Source organism: Squalius cephalus (genome assembly GCF_949319135.1).
Source record: "Squalius cephalus genome assembly, chromosome: 9".
Lineage (NCBI taxonomy): Eukaryota > Metazoa > Chordata > Actinopteri > Cypriniformes > Leuciscidae > Squalius > Squalius cephalus.
The window spans coordinates 38,451,678-38,474,086 of record NC_137130.1 but is presented as its reverse complement, the minus strand read 5'-3'; the positions used below and the strand labels follow the sequence as shown (position 1 = coordinate 38,474,086).

The 22,409-nt window shown below is 45.6% G+C and overlaps 1 protein-coding gene across 7 annotated transcripts in view; it reads right to left on the bottom strand.

The window, feature by feature from the left end:
• The window catches only part of dip2a (disco-interacting protein 2 homolog A), a 185,138-nt gene that overhangs the window by 24,148 nt on the left and 138,581 nt on the right, over positions 1–22,409 (bottom strand). For 5 of the 7 annotated variants that reach the window (XM_079880628.1, XM_079880629.1, XM_079880632.1 and 2 more), the window contains 13 exons: positions 21,772–21,891; positions 18,795–18,992; positions 17,557–17,648; positions 16,430–16,540; positions 14,826–14,949; positions 14,120–14,229; positions 13,275–13,377; positions 12,756–12,820; positions 12,476–12,569; positions 4,853–4,972; positions 4,534–4,648; positions 1,984–2,123; positions 955–1,091 (listed from right to left, as the gene is read on the bottom strand). In XM_079880628.1, coding sequence (XP_079736754.1) covers positions 955–1,091; positions 1,984–2,123; positions 4,534–4,648; positions 4,853–4,972; positions 12,476–12,569; positions 12,756–12,820; positions 13,275–13,377; positions 14,120–14,229; positions 14,826–14,949; positions 16,430–16,540; positions 17,557–17,648; positions 18,795–18,992; positions 21,772–21,891 — 1,529 coding nt within the window. The remainder of the gene's footprint in view (positions 1–954; positions 1,092–1,983; positions 2,124–4,533; positions 4,649–4,852; positions 4,973–12,475; positions 12,570–12,755; positions 12,821–13,274; positions 13,378–14,119; positions 14,230–14,825; positions 14,950–16,429; positions 16,541–17,556; positions 17,649–18,794; positions 18,993–21,771; positions 21,892–22,409) is intronic. The other 2 variants (XM_079880631.1, XM_079880633.1) reach the window with 1 other exon arrangement.

Here is a 22,409-nt window from a genome sequence, read left to right as displayed (position 1 = left end):
CGGTAGTTAAAATGTATGAGTCTGAAAGAAATTTAATTTATTGATGATAAATATACAAACCTGGTTGTGTGATTAATTAAAATAAATTTAGTTTATTAGTACTATTAAAAAGTACATTTTAATTAGTTTGTTTTAAACTGTGCAAACCAAATCCATGGAAATTTTTTATGCATTTCAAATACATAAATCTTAAATATAGGCCTTAATATTTGAGTTTAATCTTACAGTTGTACTGTAAAATCATCATCATTATTATTATTACTTCATTATATTTTTCTTAAATACTCAGTTTGTTATTTTACAGTGAAATACTACTACTATTACTACTACTATTCATAATAATTAAGTCATACTGATACATAATTTATCCAAATTGCGCAGCTCTACAAACAAGCACTGCAAACCCTTCACAGGGAGTTTGATTGACAGGCGATCAGACCAATCATAATGCGCCATCCACCGAATCCGCCATTTTGTCCGACAAAGCAGTCAGGAGAGTTAGTAGATTAACGCCGGTGGATTTGATCTTGAGAAACGGAGTGTACTGACGTCTTTCCTCGGTTGAAACAACATTCCTTCTGATGTTCATTCATGTTTATTTGATGCTAAGGAAGAGATGATCGCTTTAACTGAGGCTCTACAGCGATCTGTCAGACACATTAAAGAGCCACAAAACTGTATTTATTGTTGAAATTTCGTTAAAAAATGACCATATTTGAAAGTTGAGACTGTTTCATATCAGAAGTAAGCTGGTCTGTCCTGTGTGTCAGCGTGTTGTCAGTGTCCTCTCCGCTCTGCGATGTAGTTTAGCAACAGTAACTAAAGGGGGCGGGTCTTTGCAAACAGTTAATTGTCTTTTTTCTTTCCCAAATCGTTCAGCCCTAACAACCATTACTGACTGAACATTGTTAAGGCCAACACTAGATGCTTAGAAACCCCTGGAGCCTCACTCACCTCAAAGACATTCTTGGTCATTCCTGGCAGACCATAGTAAGAGATCCCCGTACTGCTGGAGCTCACACAGATCTCTCCCACCTCATCCATCCGACACAGGTACGGCGTTCCCTCCAGCCGGATCACACACACCAGCGCTGCACACACACACACACACGGCAGTCAGAGGAGATTCAAAACAGGAGAGCGTTAAACATGAAGAGACTAAATCATCTACATCCATCCACTCAAAGCTCCATCACTCTATTCAAATCTATCTCTCAGTCTGTGGATCACACGCTTACATGCAACACAATAATCCGTTAGTAATGGGATTGACGGCTCAATCGCACTGAAAAGTCTTCATGTAAACACGTTAATCGATGCGATTGAGCTCGATCTGAATGAAATTTCGATGGGATTGAAAGAGGAGGTTTATTCCTTTTCTAATGCGATCGAGGGAACATGTAAACTCTTGATCGGACTGAGAGCCGAAGCTGAGAGGACTGCGCATGTGCAGTGATGTAGAGAGAGCGTAATGACGGATGAGGAACGAGCTGTTGTTCCTGATCAATAAAGTGTCGTATAAACGAGTGTCTCGTCAGTCTATAATCCTCCTTTCCCTGCGTGTGTGAAGTGGAGCAGGACAACGGCCCATCAGTCCCTGCTTCAGACTCTCATCCACACACGACTGGTTGGCCATTTCTACTGCGTGATCAATATAAGCAGCGGCACGACGGCTCATATGCTCATTTACTCAATATTTATCCATTTCTGCTCATAATTTGAAGTCTGCTGTTTAAAACTAATAAAGAACTGCTGTAGGAGAATAGTTATTATGAGCAGACGGTGGGAAACTCTGTGTATTCCTGCAGTTTGCACATGTCAAAGATCTATCCTGATTTGAAGCTTGTGACATAAACACACACATCAACCCGATCACATGATTAGCGTTCATGTAAACACTACATTCAGATCCATCAATCGGGATGAATTGAGTGCGACTGAAGCAGAAGTGTGAACACAGCCAGTGAGAGTGAAGAGCCGCACCTCCAGGCATGACCTGTCCCACATCTTGCACAGTGAGAACGGAGAGCTTCTCCTCGGTGTCGACCCGGATCACCCCGTAACTCAGACCGCTCATGGACAGCACCGCTTTACCCGGAGGAGGAACGCCCATCTCCGGAGGCCTGGACACACACACACACACACACACACACACACGACGTTTGGGGTTTTGTTATGCACACCTGAGTATTCTGCCATATGCAAATTCAAATGCAAAATGCAAATAGCTATTTCATTCCTGACACTGATAACTGGACTGCTATATATAGTAAATAAAGGGTAAATAATGGCATTTGAGGCTGCCAAAACTTTACTGTAAAAAATATGGTAGGACTATTTTAGGTTTTGCACACAGCTCACTGTGTATTAAAGGATTTTGATGCACGATGTGGACGTAAAAAGAGCTATTATGAATCATTTAATGCACAGCATTAAATCTTAAAGCTGTGTGCAGAGCAATATTTGACAGAAAGGGTAAAAATGACAGTCAGTTGCTGCTCGTTAGATCTGTGTATCAGCTGTAGTGTGTATCAGCTGTAGTGTGTTGTTGTTGTGTATCAGCTGTAGTGTGTATCAGCTGTAGTGTGTTGGTGTTGTGTATCAGCTGTAGTGTGTTGTTGTTGTGTATCAGCTGTAGTGTGTTGTTGTTGTGTATCAGCTGTAGTGTGTTGGTGTTGTGTATCAGCTGTAGTGTGTTGTGTATCAGCTGTAGTGTGTTGGTGTTGTGTATCAGCTGTAGTGTGTTGTGTATCAGCTGTAGTGTGTTGTTGTTGTGTATCAGCTGTAGTGTGTTGTTGTTGTGTATCAGCTGTAGTGTGTTGTTGTTGTGTATCAGCTATAGTGTGTTGTTGTGTATCAGCTGTAGTGTGTCGTTGTTGTGTATCAGCTGTAGTGTGTCGGTGTTGTGTATCAGCTGTAGTGTGTCGTTGTTGTGTATCAGCTGTAGTGTGTTGTTGTTGTGTATCAGCTGTAGTGTGTTGTTGTTGTGTATCAGCTGTAGTGTGTTGTTGTTGTGTATCAGCTGTAGTGTGTTGTTGTTGTGTATCAGCTATAGTGTGTTGTTGTTGTGTATCAGCTGTAGTGTGTCGTTGTTGTGTATCAGCTGTAGTGTGTCGGTGTTGTGTATCAGCTGTAGTGTGTTGTTGTTGTGTATCAGCTGTAGTGTGTTGTTGTTGTGTATCAGCTGTAGTGTGTTGTTGTTGTGTATCAGCTATAGTGTGTTGTTGTTGTGTATCAGCTGTAGTGTGTTGTTGTTGTGTATCAGCTGTAGTGTGTCGTTGTTGTGTATCAGCTGTAGTGTGTCGTTGTTGTGTATCAGCTGTAGTGTGTCGTTGTTGTGTATCAGCTGTAGTGTGTCGTTGTTGTGTATCAGCTGTAGTGTGTCGGTGTTGTGTATCAGCTGTAGTGTGTCGTTGTTGTGTATCAGCTGTAGTGTGTTGTTGTTGTGTATCAGCTGTAGTGTGTTGTTGTTGTGTATCAGCTATAGTGTGTTGTTGTTGTTGTTGTTGTGTATCAGCTGTAGTGTGTCGTTGTTGTGTATCAGCTGTAGTGTGTCGGTGTTGTGTATCAGCTGTAGTGTGTTGTGTATCAGCTGTAGTGTGTTGTTGTTGTGTATCAGCTATAGTGTGTTGTTGTTGTGTATCAGCTGTAGTGTGTCGTTGTTGTGTATCAGCTGTAGTGTGTCGGTGTTGTGTATCAGCTGTAGTGTGTTGTTGTTGTGTATCAGCTGTAGTGTGTTGTTGTTGTGTATCAGCTGTAGTGTGTTGTTGTTGTGTATCAGCTATAGTGTGTTGTTGTTGTGTATCAGCTGTAGTGTGTCGTTGTTGTGTATCAGCTGTAGTGTGTCGGTGTTGTGTATCAGCTGTAGTGTGTTGTTGTTGTGTATCAGCTGTAGTGTGCTGTTGTTGTGTATCAGCTGTAGTGTGTTGTTGTTGTGTATCAGCTGTAGTGTGTTGTTGTTGTGTTGTGTTGGTGTTGTGTATCAGCTGTAGTGTGTTGGTGTTGTGTATCAGCTGTAGTGTGTTGTTGTTGTGTATCAGCTGTAGTGTGTTGTTGTTGTGTATCAGCTGTAGTGTGTTGTTGTTGTGTTGTGTTGGTGTTGTGTATCAGCTGTAGTGTGTTGCTGTTGTGTATCAGCTGTAGTGTGTTGTTGTTGTGTATCAGCTGTAGTGTGTTGTTGTTGTGTATCAGCTGTAGTGTGTTGTTGTTGTGTTGTGTTGGTGTTGTGTATCAGCTGTAGTGTGTTGGTGTTGTGTATCAGCTGTAGTGTGTTGTTGTTGTGTATCAGCTGTAGTGTGTTGGTGTTGTGTATCAGCTGTAGTGTGTTGGTGTTGTGTATCAGCTGTAGTGTGTTGTGTATCAGCTGTAGTGTGTTGGTGTTGTGTATCAGCTGTAGTGTGTTGGTGTTGTGTATCAGCTGTAGTGTGTTGGTGTTGTGTATCAGCTGTAGTGTGTTGTGTATCAGCTGTAGTGTGTTGTTGTTGTGTATCAGCTGTATTGTGTTGTGTATCAGCTGTAGTGTGGCCAGTGTACCTGCGGATGGCGACGGTCATGGCCTCGGAGGAGCTCGCACACGGGCAGATCGCCTCGGGACGCAGCCCACGGGCCTGGAAGACGTTCAGGAAGGCGTCGCAAGACGAAATAGACCCTGCGTTTCGACACACACACTGAAGTTAGCCGACCCAGCAACACACACTGAAGTTAGCCAGCGCGGCGACACACACAGTGAAGTTAGCCGGCGTGGCGACACACACACTGAAGTTAGCCGGCGCGGCGACACACACAGTGAAGTTAGCCGGCCCGCGACACACATGTGTGTTTCACCCTAAGAGGAGGACAAGCGTTCACTCACAGGGATTGGCTCCGTCAGCCACGATGAGCATGCGGAGGGAGCTGAGGCTGATGTCTCTCTGGTCCCGCTGGGCTAAGAGGGACCAGTGCATGTCCCGGGACTTCACCACTGCTACACGCGCTGGGAGAAGAGGGAACACAGACTAACATTAGAGGTTCTGCTCATGGAAGCTGACTGGACAGAAATCAGCTGATAAAACATAAGCTATAATAACCGCTGTGCAGAGAAATAGGTGTTTACTGTCTGGATACTGTGTTATGCCAACGAGTAAACTTAAAATTACATGTGCAAAATCCACAGCAATCCTGTTTTCCTTTACTTCACAACGTTCTGTTTTCATAAAATCTAAATTTATCCTCGTAAGACTGTTATAAATAAGATTTTTTTTGCAGTGGAAATTTCACACACCCCTTTTCCTGTAGTTACACCATTACACCAGTAGATGGCAACAGTGAGTCTGTGTAAATATTGTGAATGACTCCCCATGATTCAGATAATCTGGAGATATGTACAGTACTGTCCGAAACTTTGAGGTCGTAAAAGTTGTTCATGTTTCTTACAAAAGAAAAAAATCCTTAGTTTCGTATGCGTATTGCGTTTACAGTCAAACCTAAATGTATTCAGACTCCTTCAACATTTCTCACATCATCACAGTTTATTCGCTATAGTTTAGAAAAAGGTGATGAAATATGAGCAGAACTCAGAGTTATGAACTCAGCTGATATCTGACTGGTTTTGTCCGTCTTCTGTTAGACTGTCTCTCAGAGGAATGATGTTGAATATCTGTCAGCTGTTAAATTTAACTACACTATTAGATAATACCAGTTTAGCTCAACCAGTGACCCAGCAATGCTTCATTCTGTTCAGTGTGTGTGTGAGAAGAGCATTAGTGATTACAGAAAACACACTTCAGCAAAACATGATCAGATCAAAGTGTCCGAATCATTTCTGGTCCACAAATGTGTATAAGTGTCACTGGTAGTCACTGTGTGAAGAGTTTGTGGGTAAATTATGTCACAGCTTACTTTATTCTGCTCTCCTCACTTACACACATGAACTATAGTGTCCTGATCACACTAGGAAAACACATCAAAACTTATATCTGGTGTCTGAATCATTTGTGGTTTGACTATTTGATCAAAAATACATAAAAAAAGTAATAGTGTGTTCCCTTTCGTAGTCACTCCGAGTTACGTCGGATGACGACGAATGGGGTTTCGCTTAGAAAGCCTGTCATCTTCGAGTATATAAAACGAGCCAATGGCAATGAAATGCCATGGGTCTGCGGAATTTGCATAGCGTAAGTCCGCCCCACGTCGTGGGTATATAAGGAAGTACGTTGGCAACATGCAGATATGTTTTCGCTTCGGAGCCAAGAGTTTTCTTCACTCCTACAAGCCATTCTGTATCATCTTCACTCTACGAGACGAGCGGCTCTTCAGTGTGTTGGTGTGACGGCGTGTTCCAGCGAGATCGCATTGCCTGCTGCTGATCTGTGCAGTGATCTGCCGACAGTGTGTGTGTTTCTCCCTGGGCGCTTCAGCACTCTGCTGAGCTTTTTTCTCTCTCTAAAAGAGCTGCACGCGGCACGTCTTTTTCAAGACGGCTCGCCCGTGTATTTTCTGGATGTGGGCGCGTGACTCATCTGTCTAACGGTCACGAGCGCTGTTTCGCGTTTTGGGCTTAATCACGCTCGGCAGCGCTCGTGGATGACTCATGTTTTCATTGCGGGAACATGACCATCGCGATGTTTATAGATCGAGACTCTATGATCTCTGTGTGAGAGTCCCCTCTGCCACACCCCAATCTATCTCTTCCTCGAGAGGGGATACTTTGGCTGGTGGCCAGGGTGATCTGAGGGTTATGGTGTGGCATAATTCCGACGAGCTTTCCTCGGGCCACGCCCCCCTCCACATCGCAAACCGTGGGGATTCCGTGTGTGCCTGGTTCCTCTCGGGGACCCAGTGTTTTCATTCGGGACTCCAGCAGATGGTGTCATGTCACTCACAGCATCACAAGGCGGGCTTGATTCCTCTGGAAATGAGGATTCGACTGCGTTGCCTCCCTCGGGAGTGTCAGTGTTAGTCAAGTCAGATCCAGAGCTGATGGCCATGCTTTCCCGGGCAGCTGAAAGCATCGGTTGGAGGGGCGCTCTCCCCCCGAGCGCTGTAGGCTTACGATTGGTTCTGGGCGCGTGTTGCTCTACAGCACTCGCTCCCAGTGCCTTTCTCCCGGACGTGCATCAGGACGCCTCCAGCTCGCGAGGGTCCCCGTGACTTATCGCGGCCCGCGGGCGTCCTCCGCCTTCGCTGCACTCGATCGCGTGTGGCGATCATGGGCTGTATGTTCTCTGTCACTATCGTGGCACAGGCATGCAGTGCTGTGCGTCGCCTTCGAGGCAGTGCTGACTTGGGAGTTCTGTCAGACCTGGCCCCCGTGGAACGCTGGTCCTTCCCTGGCCAACACTGACAGAACGCGGAAACTCGACCACGCCCCCACGCAGGGACGCTATGCCTCCCATATCCGGGCTGGTCGATCCGCCACGCACACTACTGACCTCGCTCTACGGGCGACATCGGTACCTGCGTGATCCCGGGCCAGGTGATGTCCACAGGTGTGGTCCAGGAATGGGCTCAGCCAGGTTGATGTGAGGGGGTCTGAGAATTAATTTTCTCAGCTCCCCCATGTCCCAGGCTAGGCTCCTCGGCGGTGGGGTTGAGGACTGTACCCTACAGTCTTCGACCACCCCAGAAGCGGACTGAGGCCTTCTGCACCAACGGTCATCCGTCCGTGCGGTCTCCTTAGTCTGCTTCCCGACGAGGCTGCCTCCCTGCGGCCCCTCCCCTCGGGCCTTCACTAGCCCCGAGCAGGAAAGGGGTTGCAGGAGGGTGGCACCGCCCGTCTCCGCCCCTTAGCCGGCCAACCGCCAGGCTAAGCAGCACTCTCAAGACGGGTGGCTTGCTCGGCGGTGTGGTTGAGGACTGCGCCCAACAGTCTTCGACCCTCCCCTGAAGTGGACTGAGGCCTTCTGCATCAATGGTCATCCGTCTGTGCGGTCTCCTTAGTCTGCTTCCCGCCGAGGCCGCCTCCCTGCGGCTCCTCCCCTTGAGCCTTCACCGGCCCCTGGCAGGAGGGGAATGCAGGAGGGCGGCACTGCCCGTCTCCGCCCCTTAGCCGGCCAAACGCCAGGCTAAGCAGCACTCTCGAGACGGGCAGCTTGGAGTTAGGGGTCAGTTCTTCTCAGGAGTTGGTAGCAGGGCCACTCCGTCCCCTGGTGGAGGGCCGGGGTAGAATCTCTTGTTTCAAGAACTGATGCCCCTTCCTCCGAGCCCCAAGAGGCTGTGGATGACAGTGCGCGCCGCTCATGAGCCTCGCCATTCTCGTCCTCCTCTGTCGCCAGACCCCTGCCAGAGCACGCCCCCGTGGAACGCTGGTCCTTCCCTGGCCTCCTCTGGCAGGACGCGGTTAATGACCGTACCCCCACACTGGGCCGCTATGCCACCCATGTCCGGGCCGGTCATTCCGCTTCGCTGCACCACCAGGGTACGTTTGTGGTTCGCTTGACCCCGCTGGTACAGCTTTTGTGAGTCTTCCCAGACTGTCCCGTTGGGTCGCGAGAACCATCAGGCTCGGCTACGCGATTCAGTTCGCGCGGTCTCCTCCCCGCTTCAGGGGAGTCTGCTTCACTATGGTCAGTGGCTATGCCCCTGTCATGAGAGCGGAGGTCGCCACCCTACTGGCGAAGGGTGCGATCGAGACTGTCCCTCCAGCCGAAATGAAGTCCGGCTTCTACAGCCCCTACTTCATTGTACCGAAGAAATCCGGTGGGTTACGACCGATCCTCGATTTGCGCGTCTTGAACCGCTCCCTTCACAGGATGCCGCTCAAGATGCTCACGGCCAAACGCATTTTCGAGTGTGTGTGGCCACAGGATTGGTTTGCAGCGATCGACCTGAAGGACGCCTACTTCCATGTCTCCATTCTTCCTCGACACAGACCGTTTATTCGGTTTGCTTTCGAGGGGCAGGCATACCAGTACGCGGTTCTCCCTTTTGGGCTAGCCCTGTCTCCTCGCGTCTTCACAAAGGTTGTCGAGGCAGCCCTTGTTCCTCTACGGGAACACGGGGTTCGCATCCTGAATTATCTCGACGACTGGCTGATCCTAGCTCACTCTCGAGACCAGGTTTGCGAACACAGGGACTTAGTGCTCCGGCACCTAGCTCGTCTGGGCCTTCGGGTCAACTGGGAGAAGAGCAAACTCTGCCCGTGCAGACGATCTCTTTTCTCGGTAAGGAAAGACTCGGTCGCCATGTGCGCGCAGCTTACGAGCGCGCGCGCGCAGTCACTGCTGACTTGCCTTTGTCAGTTCGAGGGCAAGAGTGCGGTTCCACTGAAACTATTTCAGAGGCTCCTGGGGCATATGGCATCCGCAGCCGCAGTAACGCCGCTCGGATTGCTTCATATGAGACCGCTTCAGCTTTGGCTTCGCGATCGAGTCCCGAGGTGGGCATGGCATCACGGCACGCTCCGAGTTCCAGTGACTCCGACCTGCCGTCAGACCTTCACCCCGTGGTCGAACCTCAGTTTTCTTCGGGCCGGAGTGCCCTTGGAACGAGTTTCCAGGCATGTTGTTGTATCAACAGACAGGACCCCAGCGCCTTTGGCATGTCAATTGCCTCGAGTTGTTGGCTGTACATCTTGCCCTGCACCGCTTCCGTGCGTTGCTCAGGGGTCAACACGTACTAGTCCGATCAGACAATACCGCGACTGTAGCGTACATCAATCGTCAAGGTGGTCTGCGCTCCCGCTGTATGTCGCAACTCGCCCGCCACCTCCTCATATGGAGTCAGAAGCATCTGAGGTCGCTTCGAGCCATTTATATCCCGGGAGACCTGAACCAGGCGGCCGACGAGCTGTCTCGGTTTCGGCCTTTCGCTGGAGAATGGAGACTCCATCCCCAGTCGGTTCAGCTGATTTGGGATCAGTTCGGGGACGCACAGGTAGATCTGTTTGCCTCCCACGACTCGTCCCATTGCGACCTGTTTTATTCCCTGACCGAGGGCACGCTCGGCACGGATGCACTGGCGCACAGCTGGCCGCGGGGCCTCCGCAAGTATGCATTTCCCCCAGTGAGCCTCTTTGCGCAAGATCAGGGAGGATGAGGAGCAGGTAATATTGGTTGCCCCGTATTGGCACAACCGCACTTGGTTCCCAGAACTAGTACTCCTCGCGACAGCACCTCCCTGGCCAATTCCCCTGAGGAAGGACCTGCTTTCTCAGGGACGGGGCACCTTGTGGCACCCTCGTCCCGATCTTTGGAACCTCCACGTGTGGCTCCTGGACGGGACGAGGTAGGTTTGAGTACCCTACCACCAGCGGTGGTGGCTACCATCACTTCCGCTAGAGCATTGTCCACGAGACATGCCTATGCGTTGAAGTGGAACCTCTTCGTCAATTGGTGTTCTTCTAAAAATCTAGAACCCACGAAATGCCCCATCAGTGTCGTGCTTTCCTTCCTGCAAGAAGGGTTGGAGCGAAGGCTGTCTCCCTCCACCCTGAAAGTGTATGTTGCCACCATTGCCGCACATCACAACGCAGTTGATGGTTAGTCCTTGGGAAAGCACGACCTGATCGTCAGGTTCCTGAGGGGAGCGAGTAGACTCATCCTCCTCGTCCTCCCCTCGTACCCTCTTGGGACCTCTCAGTGGTTTTAACTGCCCTGCAGAGTGCTCCCTTTGAGCCTCTGCAATCAGTGGAGCTTAAGTTCCTGTCAATCAAGACAGCGCTCCTGGCTGCATTGGCCTCCATCAAGAGGGTAGGGGACCTGCAGGCATTTTCGGTTGACGAAGCGTGCCTGGAATTCGGACCGGCTAACTCTCACGTGATCCTGAGACCCCGGCCTGGATATGTGCCCAAGGTTCCCACCACACCCTTTCGAGACCAGGTGGTGAACCTGCAAGCGCTGCCCTCGGAGGAGGCAGACCCAGCACTGCCCAGTACGCGCACTCCGTGCTTACGTCGACAGAACGCAGTGTTTCAGGACCTCAGACCAGCTCTTTGTCTGTCATGGTGGGAAGCTGAAGGGAAAGGCTCTCTCCAAGCAAAGGTTGTCTCACTGGATAGTGGACGCCATTGCTTGGCTTACCAGCAGCAAGGTCGACCATGCCCCCTTGGTGTAACGGCCCACTCCACTCGGAGTGTGGCATCCTCTTGGGCTCTAGCACATGGCGCCTCGCTAACAGACATCTGCAGAGCTGCAGGCTGGGCGACACCTAACACATTCGTGAGATTCTACAATCTCCGAGTGGAGCCAGTTTCTTCTCATGTACTCGCTTCAACTAGCCGGTACTAGATTCTGCTCAGGTGTCTTCGCTTGCTCGCCATTCCTCTCCACGGACGGGATATGTGCGATATTCTCCTCAGGTGAGCCTAATAAGCCCTGAGTCTCCTCCAGCACTGTCGACGTCAACGCCAGAGTTATGCCACCGGCAGCTTCGCGCTTGGCTAGGTGCCTCCATGTGCATGGTTCCCCCTCTGGGTGACCCCCACATGTGTATTTCCACTGTAAGCCTCTCTGAGCATGTGTCTTTCCCTTGGCAAGCCACCTTGCCACCCCTGGGGTTGAAATATTCCACCTGCGGCTGGACACCCCAGTGATACTCCATATGCAGCCCCCCGGGGTCTTATGTGTATTCCAAGTCCCCCCCCTTCGGGCTGGGCATAATTGCATATTTCCACTGAGATATGCTTCCCAGTGTACCTTGGTATTCCTGTGTTAAGTAGGAGTCCTTCGTCCGTGCCAGTCTCACGACAGGGAGCTCAGACTTACGCAGGGCACTGGAAGACAGTCGAGAGGTGGCGTGATTACACTGGGAACCCCATTCGTCGTCATCCGACGTAACTCGGAGTGACTACGAAAGGGAACGTCTCGGTTACATATGTAACCCTCGTTCCCTGAGTAGGGAACAGAGACGTTCCGTCTCCCTGCCACTTCCGCTGTACCGCTGGAACGCCTGAGTTCAGTCTCGGCTCCTCAGCGAAGACATATCTACATGTTGCCAGCGTACTTCCTTATATACCCACGACGTGGGGCGGACTTACGCTATGCAAATTCCGCAGACCCATGGCATTTCATTGCCATTGGCTCGTTTTATATACTCGAAGATGACAGGCTTTCTAAGCGAAACCCCATTCGTCGTCATCCGACGTAACGTCTCCGTTCCCTACTCAGGGAACGAGGGTTACATACGTAACCGAGACGTTTTCTATGCTAAACGTTAATAAATTTCCTATGTTAATATGTCTTCTAATATTATTTATTCCTGTGATGGCAAAGCATTTATTTGAATCTTTGGTAACATTATAAAAGTCTTTACTGTCGATACAAGTTTTTGATTTCAAGGAACCAATAAAGTTTTACATCAGTTCAGCAACTTTATCATTTGGTTCATCCACGTGTAAGGGGCCATAGCTCTGAGTTAAAAGCCCATGACACACACACACACACACACACACACACACACACACACACACACTCACGCACACACACACACACGCACACACACACACACACACACACACACACACACACACACACACACACACACACACACACAGACTCACCTTTATAGGTGTGGACTTTCTGTATCCAGGAGAGAGGGTTGACCTTCATCAGTGAGTACGGGATGCTGATCACGTGCAGTCGGTTCATCACACTCTGAACACACACACACACACACACACACACACACATCACCACGACAGCCGTTGCCAAGGACACCGGATGGGAAAGCAAGAGACAGCTGGATGAGTGTGAGGGGAAAGAAACTCCTTATGCATGTGTGTGTGTGTGTGTGTGTGTGTGACCAGATGCCGATCGCACTAGTGTGTGTGTTTCACTCACCGTGAGGACCCCGTGCCACAGACCAGCGTCTCGTTTAAAGTCCAGCACGTTTGTGATAATCTCACCTGTACACGAGAGTAAACATCACATCATTCTGACGTATGTAATGCAGACAGCAGAAACACTGCGGTCTCCGTGACAACAGCAACACACATCATAGATCATACCTACACTTTTGAAGAATCTTTCATTGTGTGATCTTAATTACCCCTGATAACAGTTATGTCTGTAATCAAACCCAGTTTAAGAGATATAGCAGTGTGTGTGTGTGTGTGTGTGTGTTTACTGTGTGTGTGTTTACTGTGTGTGGAGTGTGTGTGTCTGTGTGTGTGTGTGTGTGTGTGTGTGTGTTTACTGTGTGTGGAGTGTGTTAAGGGTTTCTGAGCAGTTATTTAGAGGAAGTGGGACACCTAGACCTGCAGTGCCGGTCTCAGAAGAGCCGGTGTGTGTGTGTGTGTGTGTGTGTGTGTGTGTGTGTGTGTGTGTGTGTGTGTGTGTGTGTGTGTGGCACACACTCACCCTCTGTGTATCCACAGGCCTGTGTGAGCGCATGACAGTGAGCCAACATCGCAGAGTGAGACACGGTGATGCCCATAGTGCTGCCCTCCTTACTGCTCTTATACTGTACAGAACACACACACTACTGTCAGACACATGATAGATGATAGATAGATAGATAGATAGATAGATAGATTGATAGATAGATAGACAGATGTGATAGATAGATAGATAGATAGATAGATAGATAGATAGATAGATAGATAGATAGATAGATAGATGTGATAGATAGATAGACAGATGTGATAGATAGATAGATGTGATAGATAGATAGATAGATAGATAGATAGATGGATAGATAGATAGATAGATAGATAGATAGATAGATAGATAGATAGATAGATTGATAGATAGATAGATAGATAGATAGATAGATAGATAGATAGACAGACAGATGTGATAGATAGATAGACAGATGTGATAGATAGATAGATAGATAGACAGACAGATGTGATAGATAGATAGATAGATAGATAGATAGATAGATGTGATAGATAGATAGATGTGATAGATAGATAGATAGATAGATAGATAGATAGATAGATAGATAGATAGATAGACAGATGTGATAGATAGATAGATGGATAGATAGATAGATAGATAGATAGATAGATAGATAGATAGATAGATAGATAGATAGATAGATTGATAGATAGATAGATAGATAGATAGATAGATAGATAGATAGATAGATAGACAGATGTGATAGATAGATAGATAGATAGATAGATAGATAGATAGACAGATGTGATAGATAGATAGATAGATAGATAGATAGATAGATAGATAGATAGATAGACTCTGACCTCGATGTACGCGATCTCATCTCCGGCCTCTCGTATCGGAGGATGCCAGTCTTTAGGAGGCTTTACAACATGCTTTCCATCCGTGACAAACCACAGCAGTCGAGGCCAGCCTGTGAACACACACACACACACGCACACACGCACACACACACACACACATACACGCACGCACGCACGCACGCACACACATACACACACACACACATACACGCACGCACGCACGCACACACATACACACACACACACATACACGCACGCACACACACATACACGCACGCACGCGCACACACACACACACACGCACACACACACACACCGGCACACACACGCACGCACACGCACGCACACATACACACACGCACACACACACACACACACACCTGAGGTTTAGAAACAGCACCATTAAAGGGTTAGTTCACCCAAAAATGAAAATTCTGTCATTAATTACTGACCCTCATGTCGTTCCAAACCCGTAAATGAAGATATTTTTGATGAAATCTGTTGACGTAGTGTAAACAGTGCAGCGCTTCTGGGTTATACTCTGGTCATGTGTGTGATGACACAAGAGCTAGACAATAATGAGCCGGCGTTCTGACGTATAACCCAGAAGCGCATTTGGAACAACATGAGGGTCAGTTATTAATGACAGAATTAATACTATCCCTTTACATTAAGATGAAGTAACCAGCTTGCATTAATGACCCACCTTTAAACGTGACCACTTCCCCGGTCTGAGCTTTAGGAAGGCCCTTCTGACAGGCGTCAGTGGTCAGAGCCAGTGTGACCCCGCAGCTGCCCAGCAGAAAGCCCACCTGCTGCCCGCCGGCGTCCTGAGCCGGGGCGAGAGACAGTCACTCACACAGCACTCACACTCTCTCTCTCTCATAATAACCCCCTAACCACTATATGAGCCTCATGTGAACTGGACTGGGTTATTGCAATAATAGTATTTATTTATAATGTGGAATAACTGTATTTATATGCCACCATTTACCATGTGCAATATCATTATTTATATGCTGCTGTCAAACTCTTTTTAGTGTTATATTTTCATGCACGTTGTAGTTTCGAGTGGAACAGAATTTTGTTCACATGTGCACTCTAACTGTACAGTTGAATGACAAATAGAATTGAATTGTTATTGTGCGCTTGATCTGCAAGCATTAGCGTCTCCATCAGGAACATCAGCTCTATTAATCAGAGCACACACACACACACAGAGCTGATGAGATCTTCACACACTCAGCTCAGTTACAGGAGAGCAGAGCCGAGGTTATTCATGCTCACAGCATCAGTGCATCTGTACCTCATCCTTCCCTCACGGCTGTAACACGTCTTCCCCACCAGAGCCCGAAAATTATACCTTTTTCCCCAGACAACTTATTTTATTTCATTTTGATAATACTTTTTCTATTTTTAATGCAATTTTTTGGGGGATATTATTTTTTATTTTATTTACCTTTAAATTACTAGATTTTATCAATAAATAATAAATAAAATATTAATTTAGTAATTTAAGCACATTCCTCACATTCTTTAAATTTCAATTTAGACCTAAACCTTTTCATTCAGCTGAAATGATCTTACACTGGGAGTCTTTGCCGACCTCTTGTGGGAAAATATTAATATAACATGATATTTCATGAGTCTTGCCACTAGATGGCCTTATAGCGGCTGCTAGAGCTTATTAGAGCTGTTCTGCTGGGTCCTAAAGTCCGTTTCTCCTCAGGATGCATTCAGATACACATGTAGACATTATACAGTTATTTTTTGGCAAAGTTTTACCATTTTTAGTTTGAGTTTTGAGGATTTTTAGGTTTTTCTATGTGTACTGAAGCATTCCTCGCATTTCCATTCATTCCTAAGGGGGTCAAACTGACCCGTGAACGAAGGATTTGTTACTTTTTAAAATTCAACCACACAACTCAAGAGTCAACAACTTCTGAAAGAAAAAACAAAAGTCCTGGGTCTTGGACCCCTCTGTTGAACACTCAAAAACGCTGTTGAAAAAATGAGTTTCGGTTCAACATGACCCGAGGGAAGGAAGAGGGTTGCAGCAACATGATCATTTGACTTGCAGCATGTTTTTTATTTATGCTTATACCAATTGTGTTTCCAGTTTTGGTAAGGATAATAATGAGTGTGATATGAGGACATCAGGGTGTCCTATGGTGTATAATCCGGCTCTAGTGATAGTGTTGTGTGTGTGTGTGTGTGTGTGTGTGTGTGTGTGTGTGTGTGTGTGTGTGTGTGTGTGTGTGTGTGTGTGTGTGTGTGTGTGTGTGTGTGTGTGTGTGTGCTGATCAACACCTTTCGTGTGAGTGGCACCTCTATGGGCACCGGCACCAGCTCTGCCAGCAGACATCCGTAAAACGCCACCATAAACATCACCGGATCATTGTTCGGGAACACAAGTGCAACCTGTGGAGACAGAGCAATAGATTCATGGGAAAACTGCATTAAACTGCTTGTGTTAATGTTGTTTATCATCACGTCTTTTATTCTGACCCTGTAACATCCATCATTTGGGTGTGTCACCAAGTGTTACTCTGGTATTATAATATTATAACATTTATTATAAATTAGCTTTTATTTTTACATTATCAGTATTTTTTTCATTTTTTATTATTTTGATCATTTTTAAAAATTTTCAGACATTAAAGGCGCAGTATGTAAGTTTCACCACTAGAGGTCGCTAACTCAAAACAATAACACAAGTGTAGCTTGATGACTCCGTGAGTGAGTGTGGAATCATGGGAGTTGTTGTCTTCACCTCCACAGCTGATGGACAGCAGTCCGACCGGACTCAGGCAGAAATCATGTTCATAGATGAGCGGATGTATTAAAGTTTTATTAACGTTACTGTGGTATGAGGGCAGCCGAGAGGACATTTCACCTGGCTGTTTTTATTATGCTTATATGCCGCAGTTATGCTTATTTTACAATTAAAGTTGCCTTTAACACCCGCCTCCTTCTTCCCTGAACCGTTACACGTTGCACAGGTTAAAATAGCAGATTTCTCTGGATTTAAACATTGTTGGAAACACTTGGGATAATGTAAGTACACAAGTCAACTAAATATATAACACTGTTCTAGTGGTTTTTGGATATTTTAAAACAAAAATCTTACATATTGTTCCTTTAAATGACGTATTACATTATTAAAAATGGTCAAACTAAACATATCTAGCTAGAAAGCTAACATCTTAGCCTACTAGCTTACCTAAGTAGTTAGAAAACACTTGCTGTGTTTTTGATAGAGGGTGAACGGGAATGAAATCATGCTGGACATCACAACCCTGTAAAACCCTGATCTGCTGCACTGATCGTGTGTTGGGTGAGCAAACAGTCCTCAGACGGGACAGAACTTCAAAATAAAAGACAACATAAGAAAGCGTCCCACAGGAGCAGTGTCTGATCATGATGAACACACTCACTCTGTCTCCGGGCCGCAGCAGTGGCTCATTCCTGCTGCTCAGTTTATTCAGCAGCGTAAACGCGAGCTTCTGACTCCGCGTCCACAACTTCCCTGTGAAAACATGATCACACACACAAGCATTCAATCCTGCGCTCTCTGCTCACTGATCAATAAGAGCTCATTCACCATTACCAGTAAAAACAGAGCAAATATACAGGATTACCCTTGTGAAACAGAGGCATACTTTTGAAAAGAGTACTTATAATGGAAATAATGTACTTTAAAAGAATATACTTCAGTGGGATCTGAATGCAATGTTGTAATTGCAATTAAATTAAAAGTATTATAGTTTAAACTTCGATTAAATGCAATCGGCGTAACTTTAGAGTGTTTTTGGCCCACTTCAGTAAGACTTAAGTACATCTTAAAATGTCATTTCATAATTACTTCTATTGTCTTTGAAATATGGTTAAAGTTACTGACAAGCATTTACGATAAACTAAAATATACTTGTGTTATTTCTATTGATCTTGTATATATTAGTAATTACACATTTGCAATGAAGTTGCAATTTACATTTAAAATAAATGAACTTTACATGTAATATCGAATAACACACTACAGTAAAAATACTTCACATGTGCTTCAGTATGTTAGTCAACACATCAAAATAAGTGTACTTGGTTACACTTTATCTTAAGGTGTCATTGTTCCAGGGTAGTTATGCATCTAAGTACTGAGTAATATTCATTAACAACATGTATTTACTATAGGGTTAGGGTTTGGTTGAGGGTTAGTTGCATGTTATTATGCATAATTTGTTGTCTGTTATTACTATGGTAAGTACATGTAAAATATGTAAAATGGACACTGTAAAATAACGTGTTACCGTGTACTTCTTTAGAGCACGACAAAAGACTACTAAAACATAATCATTTAAACTGTACTTTAAATTAAAGCTTTTAATTTGACATTACAGTGCACTTTCTAAAAGTGTACTTAAGTGTGTTAAGAAACAGAAGAAAACTGTACATTAAGATTTGAAGTACACTATGAGTGCACATTCAGTACAATTGAGCGCACTTCTTTCTTCACAAGGGTATATTAGCCAGATTTTGAACAAGAACTAAAAATTACAAATGCATTACCAATGAGTCTAGTTCAAGAAAGACGAGCATAATCTTGAGTAAACTGTTTGTGAAAGCACTCTTAAGTTAATGACTGGCTTGAGTTGAGCGGGCCGTTCCGCAGGCGTACCGTATGTGAGTGTGTAGACGGGTTTGCCGGTGTTGTCCAGAGCCGTGAGGCAGGGGCTCTTGGGATGTGTGTTTCCCCAGCGCTGTAGAGAGGCCAGCAGTGACGGAGGCCAGTTGGTGATCACACCGAGCGGATCCCCGTTCAGCGCTCGCATCTCACCCCCCTCAGGCTTGGGCTGGTTCGGGTCTGGATGCTGGACTGTAATATACAGGGACAAATATACGACAAAGCATATAGTCACTAATGTAAAGCTATTGCTTTACGCAAATAATCAGAATATAACTTCTGTTAGAGACCATGTCTAAACAAATTCTGTTTGTGAAATCATTTCTTAAAGGTGACACATTATGCCCCTTTTCACAAGATGTAATATAAATCTCTGGTGTCCCCAGAATGTGTGTGTGAAATTTCAGCTCAAAATCCCCCGGATCATTTATTATAGTTTGTCAAATTTGCCCCTTTTTGGGTGTGAGCAAAAACGCGCCGTTTTTGTTTGTGTCCCTTTAAATGCAAATGAGCTGTTGCTCCGCCTCCGTTCAGAAGAGGGCGGAGCCTTTACACGAGCTTCAGAACTCCAGCAATAACAACACACACCAATCTCACTCATCCAGAGTCCCAGAGTAACCAGTAGCGAGAGCAGCTTTACAGAGTCTCAGAGTAACCAGTAGCGAGAGCAGCTTTACAGAGACTCAGAGTAACCAGTAGCGAGAGCAGCTTTACAGAGACTCAGAGTAACCAGTAGCGAGAGCAGCTTTACAGAGTCTCAGAGTAACCAGTAGCGAGAGCAGCTTTACAGAGTCTCAGAGTAACCAGTAGCGAGAGCAGCTTTACAGAGACTCAGAGGTTCACTTTAGACACACACACGTTTCTGAACGCTTAGTGGAGACATGGATGTAGTGGAGTTACACTGATTCATCTCATCATCATGTTTAACTTTTCCACAAGTTGGTCTTTATAAGACAGCGGTGACATGTTCTGGTCAATAGTGTTCAGTGCTCGTCTGTGCTCAACCACAGAACACTTTCAGGCTTTGCTGGATCTTTTGCCACTGCGCTGGAACTGGTCACTGTCGCTTGAGAAAGCAAATGTCGGCTGGTGTGTGTAAACGTGCAGATTAATGACGGTAATATTATAATAAGATCCTCTTCCTACGTCAGAAAGGGAGTGAAATCTGATCGGCTTATTTAATGACGTTTGCAGAGAAAGGCTTAACAAAACAAAGTTACTGGGTTTCACTGTTCATGTTTTCTGGGTTGGTAGAAGCACTGGAGACCCGATTATAGCACTGAAACACGGGACAAGTCAGATTTACTGTCTAGTGTCTATATGAGACTACATGCATCCCAAGAGGGGCAAGAAATAGGATGAGGATGGAGGTAGAGATAGATTCACTGCAACAAGCTCTGTGAAAATGGAAATACAAGATGGTGGACAAAGCTAAAGGTCAATGTCGATTATAAATAAATGCATACTTATTAATACTGAGAGGTTCAGTCAGTGTAAATTAAATCAGAAATTTTCTCCTATATGTATTTTTTTATTGTATTGTATTAGAGACACACTGATGTCAAATCAAAATCAGTCTATAAGGTTTCATGACGGACACTGAAATCTGCTCACTAACAGAGTTTATGTGTGAGAGTGATTTTAAATGTCACTAAACACCGATTCGTCTCAGGGTGACTTATACGTCCTGAAGATGAGATGTGACATGACTTTAAATAGATTTGATTGATTTTGTGTGTCTGAAACAGAAAGAGGAATAAAAACAGAGAGAATATAAAGGGAAGATGCTGCTGCTAACAGAATATGAAAGAGTATTTCTCAGAGAGGTAAGAAAGGGTTGAGTGAACAAAGAGGGAGAAAAGGGGAAGGTGAGACTGATGCAGGGATTCTCAATTATTTTTAATCCCGTTAAAAACCCTCAGATAGTTTGCGGATGACTGTGCTGGAGACTGGCCACAGAAGAGGCTGGAGACATTGACATGGTATGGCAATCTAAAATCTGGTCGTATGGGTAAATAAACAATCAAAACAAAACCTGTATTAGTTAAAAAGGCTCTTTTTTGATGGATACAGGCATGAAGAGTGTTTTAGCATGTAATAAAAATCCCATTAATTTTCTGAGTAATGGACTTAAGTGTTGTTGGCAGAGGCTATTTACACTAACTGTCTGACTGAGACACATTAAATGACTACAGGAATCCCACTAGTAATTAGAGTAGTGGCGTGGAGAGTGGTGTATACTCAACCAACCCGAGATCAAATCTCTTTCCATTGGATATCATTCCATCGTTTAGTTAAATAATAATTTAGAAAGTGTTTGAAAAGTGGATGGTGTCACATGTATGATCTGTTTTGTCTGAATTCTTGTCCCTGTGTTTTGGTTTGACCTTTGTTATCAGTTTTCCCGCCACTTGTTTGTTACTATGGTTACTGCTCAGTGCTCACCTGTTCGTTGTTCTGTTGATTATCATCCCTGGGTATTTAAGCCCTCAGTTTCTTCAGTCCTTTGTCTTGTGTTGATGTTGATGTGGTAAACTAATGTGTTACTCTGATCATTAAAACTCCATTTGCATTACTTTCCTCTAGTCTGTTGGATTATACTGTATAGCAAGTGAGACTGAATAGAAAGTGCCTATACAGGTATTTAACGGTGGGAATAAAGTGTACTGCTCATAGATTGACAGACACGCTGCTGTGAGCATGAAATATCTGCTGCTGCTGCATAAACAGACACACATAAATCCTGTAGCAGATCTAGGCAGGTGGAGCTGGGGAGGTGGAGGGGTTCAGAGGAAGACTAGCCCACAGCAAACACTGAATCAGACTATTCAAATGTTGAGCAAGCAATCTCATTGGCTGCAGGATCGGCAGAGGCCAATCAGCTTGTGCCATGTAGCAAATGATGTGATTGCTAGCAGATTACACGTAAAGAACGATCTAGAGTTTCATGACTGAAGTGTTATGAACCTACCGTCCAAAAGCTCCTCAAAATCATCAACAAAGAACTCTCGTAAAGGGGGTCTCTTTGGTCTTTTCAGCGTGTTTAGGAGCTGCTGGATCTTGGAGGACACTCGACTGTTGACTGGAACGCCTTTAGACAGAGATAGTGTCAGGAGGAGACGGGACAGAGAGAGGGAGAGAGCTGAGATGAAAGGTCAGCGTGAAAGGTCGCGGAGGACAGTTTCACACAACAGCCTGTCAGTCACCGTAAGGCTGTTTGCCCATGGGGTTGGTTGAGATGGTACTGAGCGCGCTCAGTAGAGACACCTGACCCAGCGCATCAGAGACTGCTGGACTCTGATTGAGGCAGCTGGACTCGTGCTGCCTAGCAACAATACCCATCTCATCAGCCATTCATGAGCTTTCTGCAGGAAGAGCCTTCACTATATGCTTCACGATTATTACAGTTCACATAGACTAGACTCCATTCACATGAAACACAGGGACAAAAGATGAAATTAATAAGTCAACAGTATCACAAGAGCACTAGGGTGATTCTATTAATTGTTGCAAACCGTGTCTGAGCAATTCCTCGAATACAACATATTTTTTGTACATAAAATGAAAAAAAAAAAAGATTTTTTTTTGGGAATTATCATTAAAAGCAAA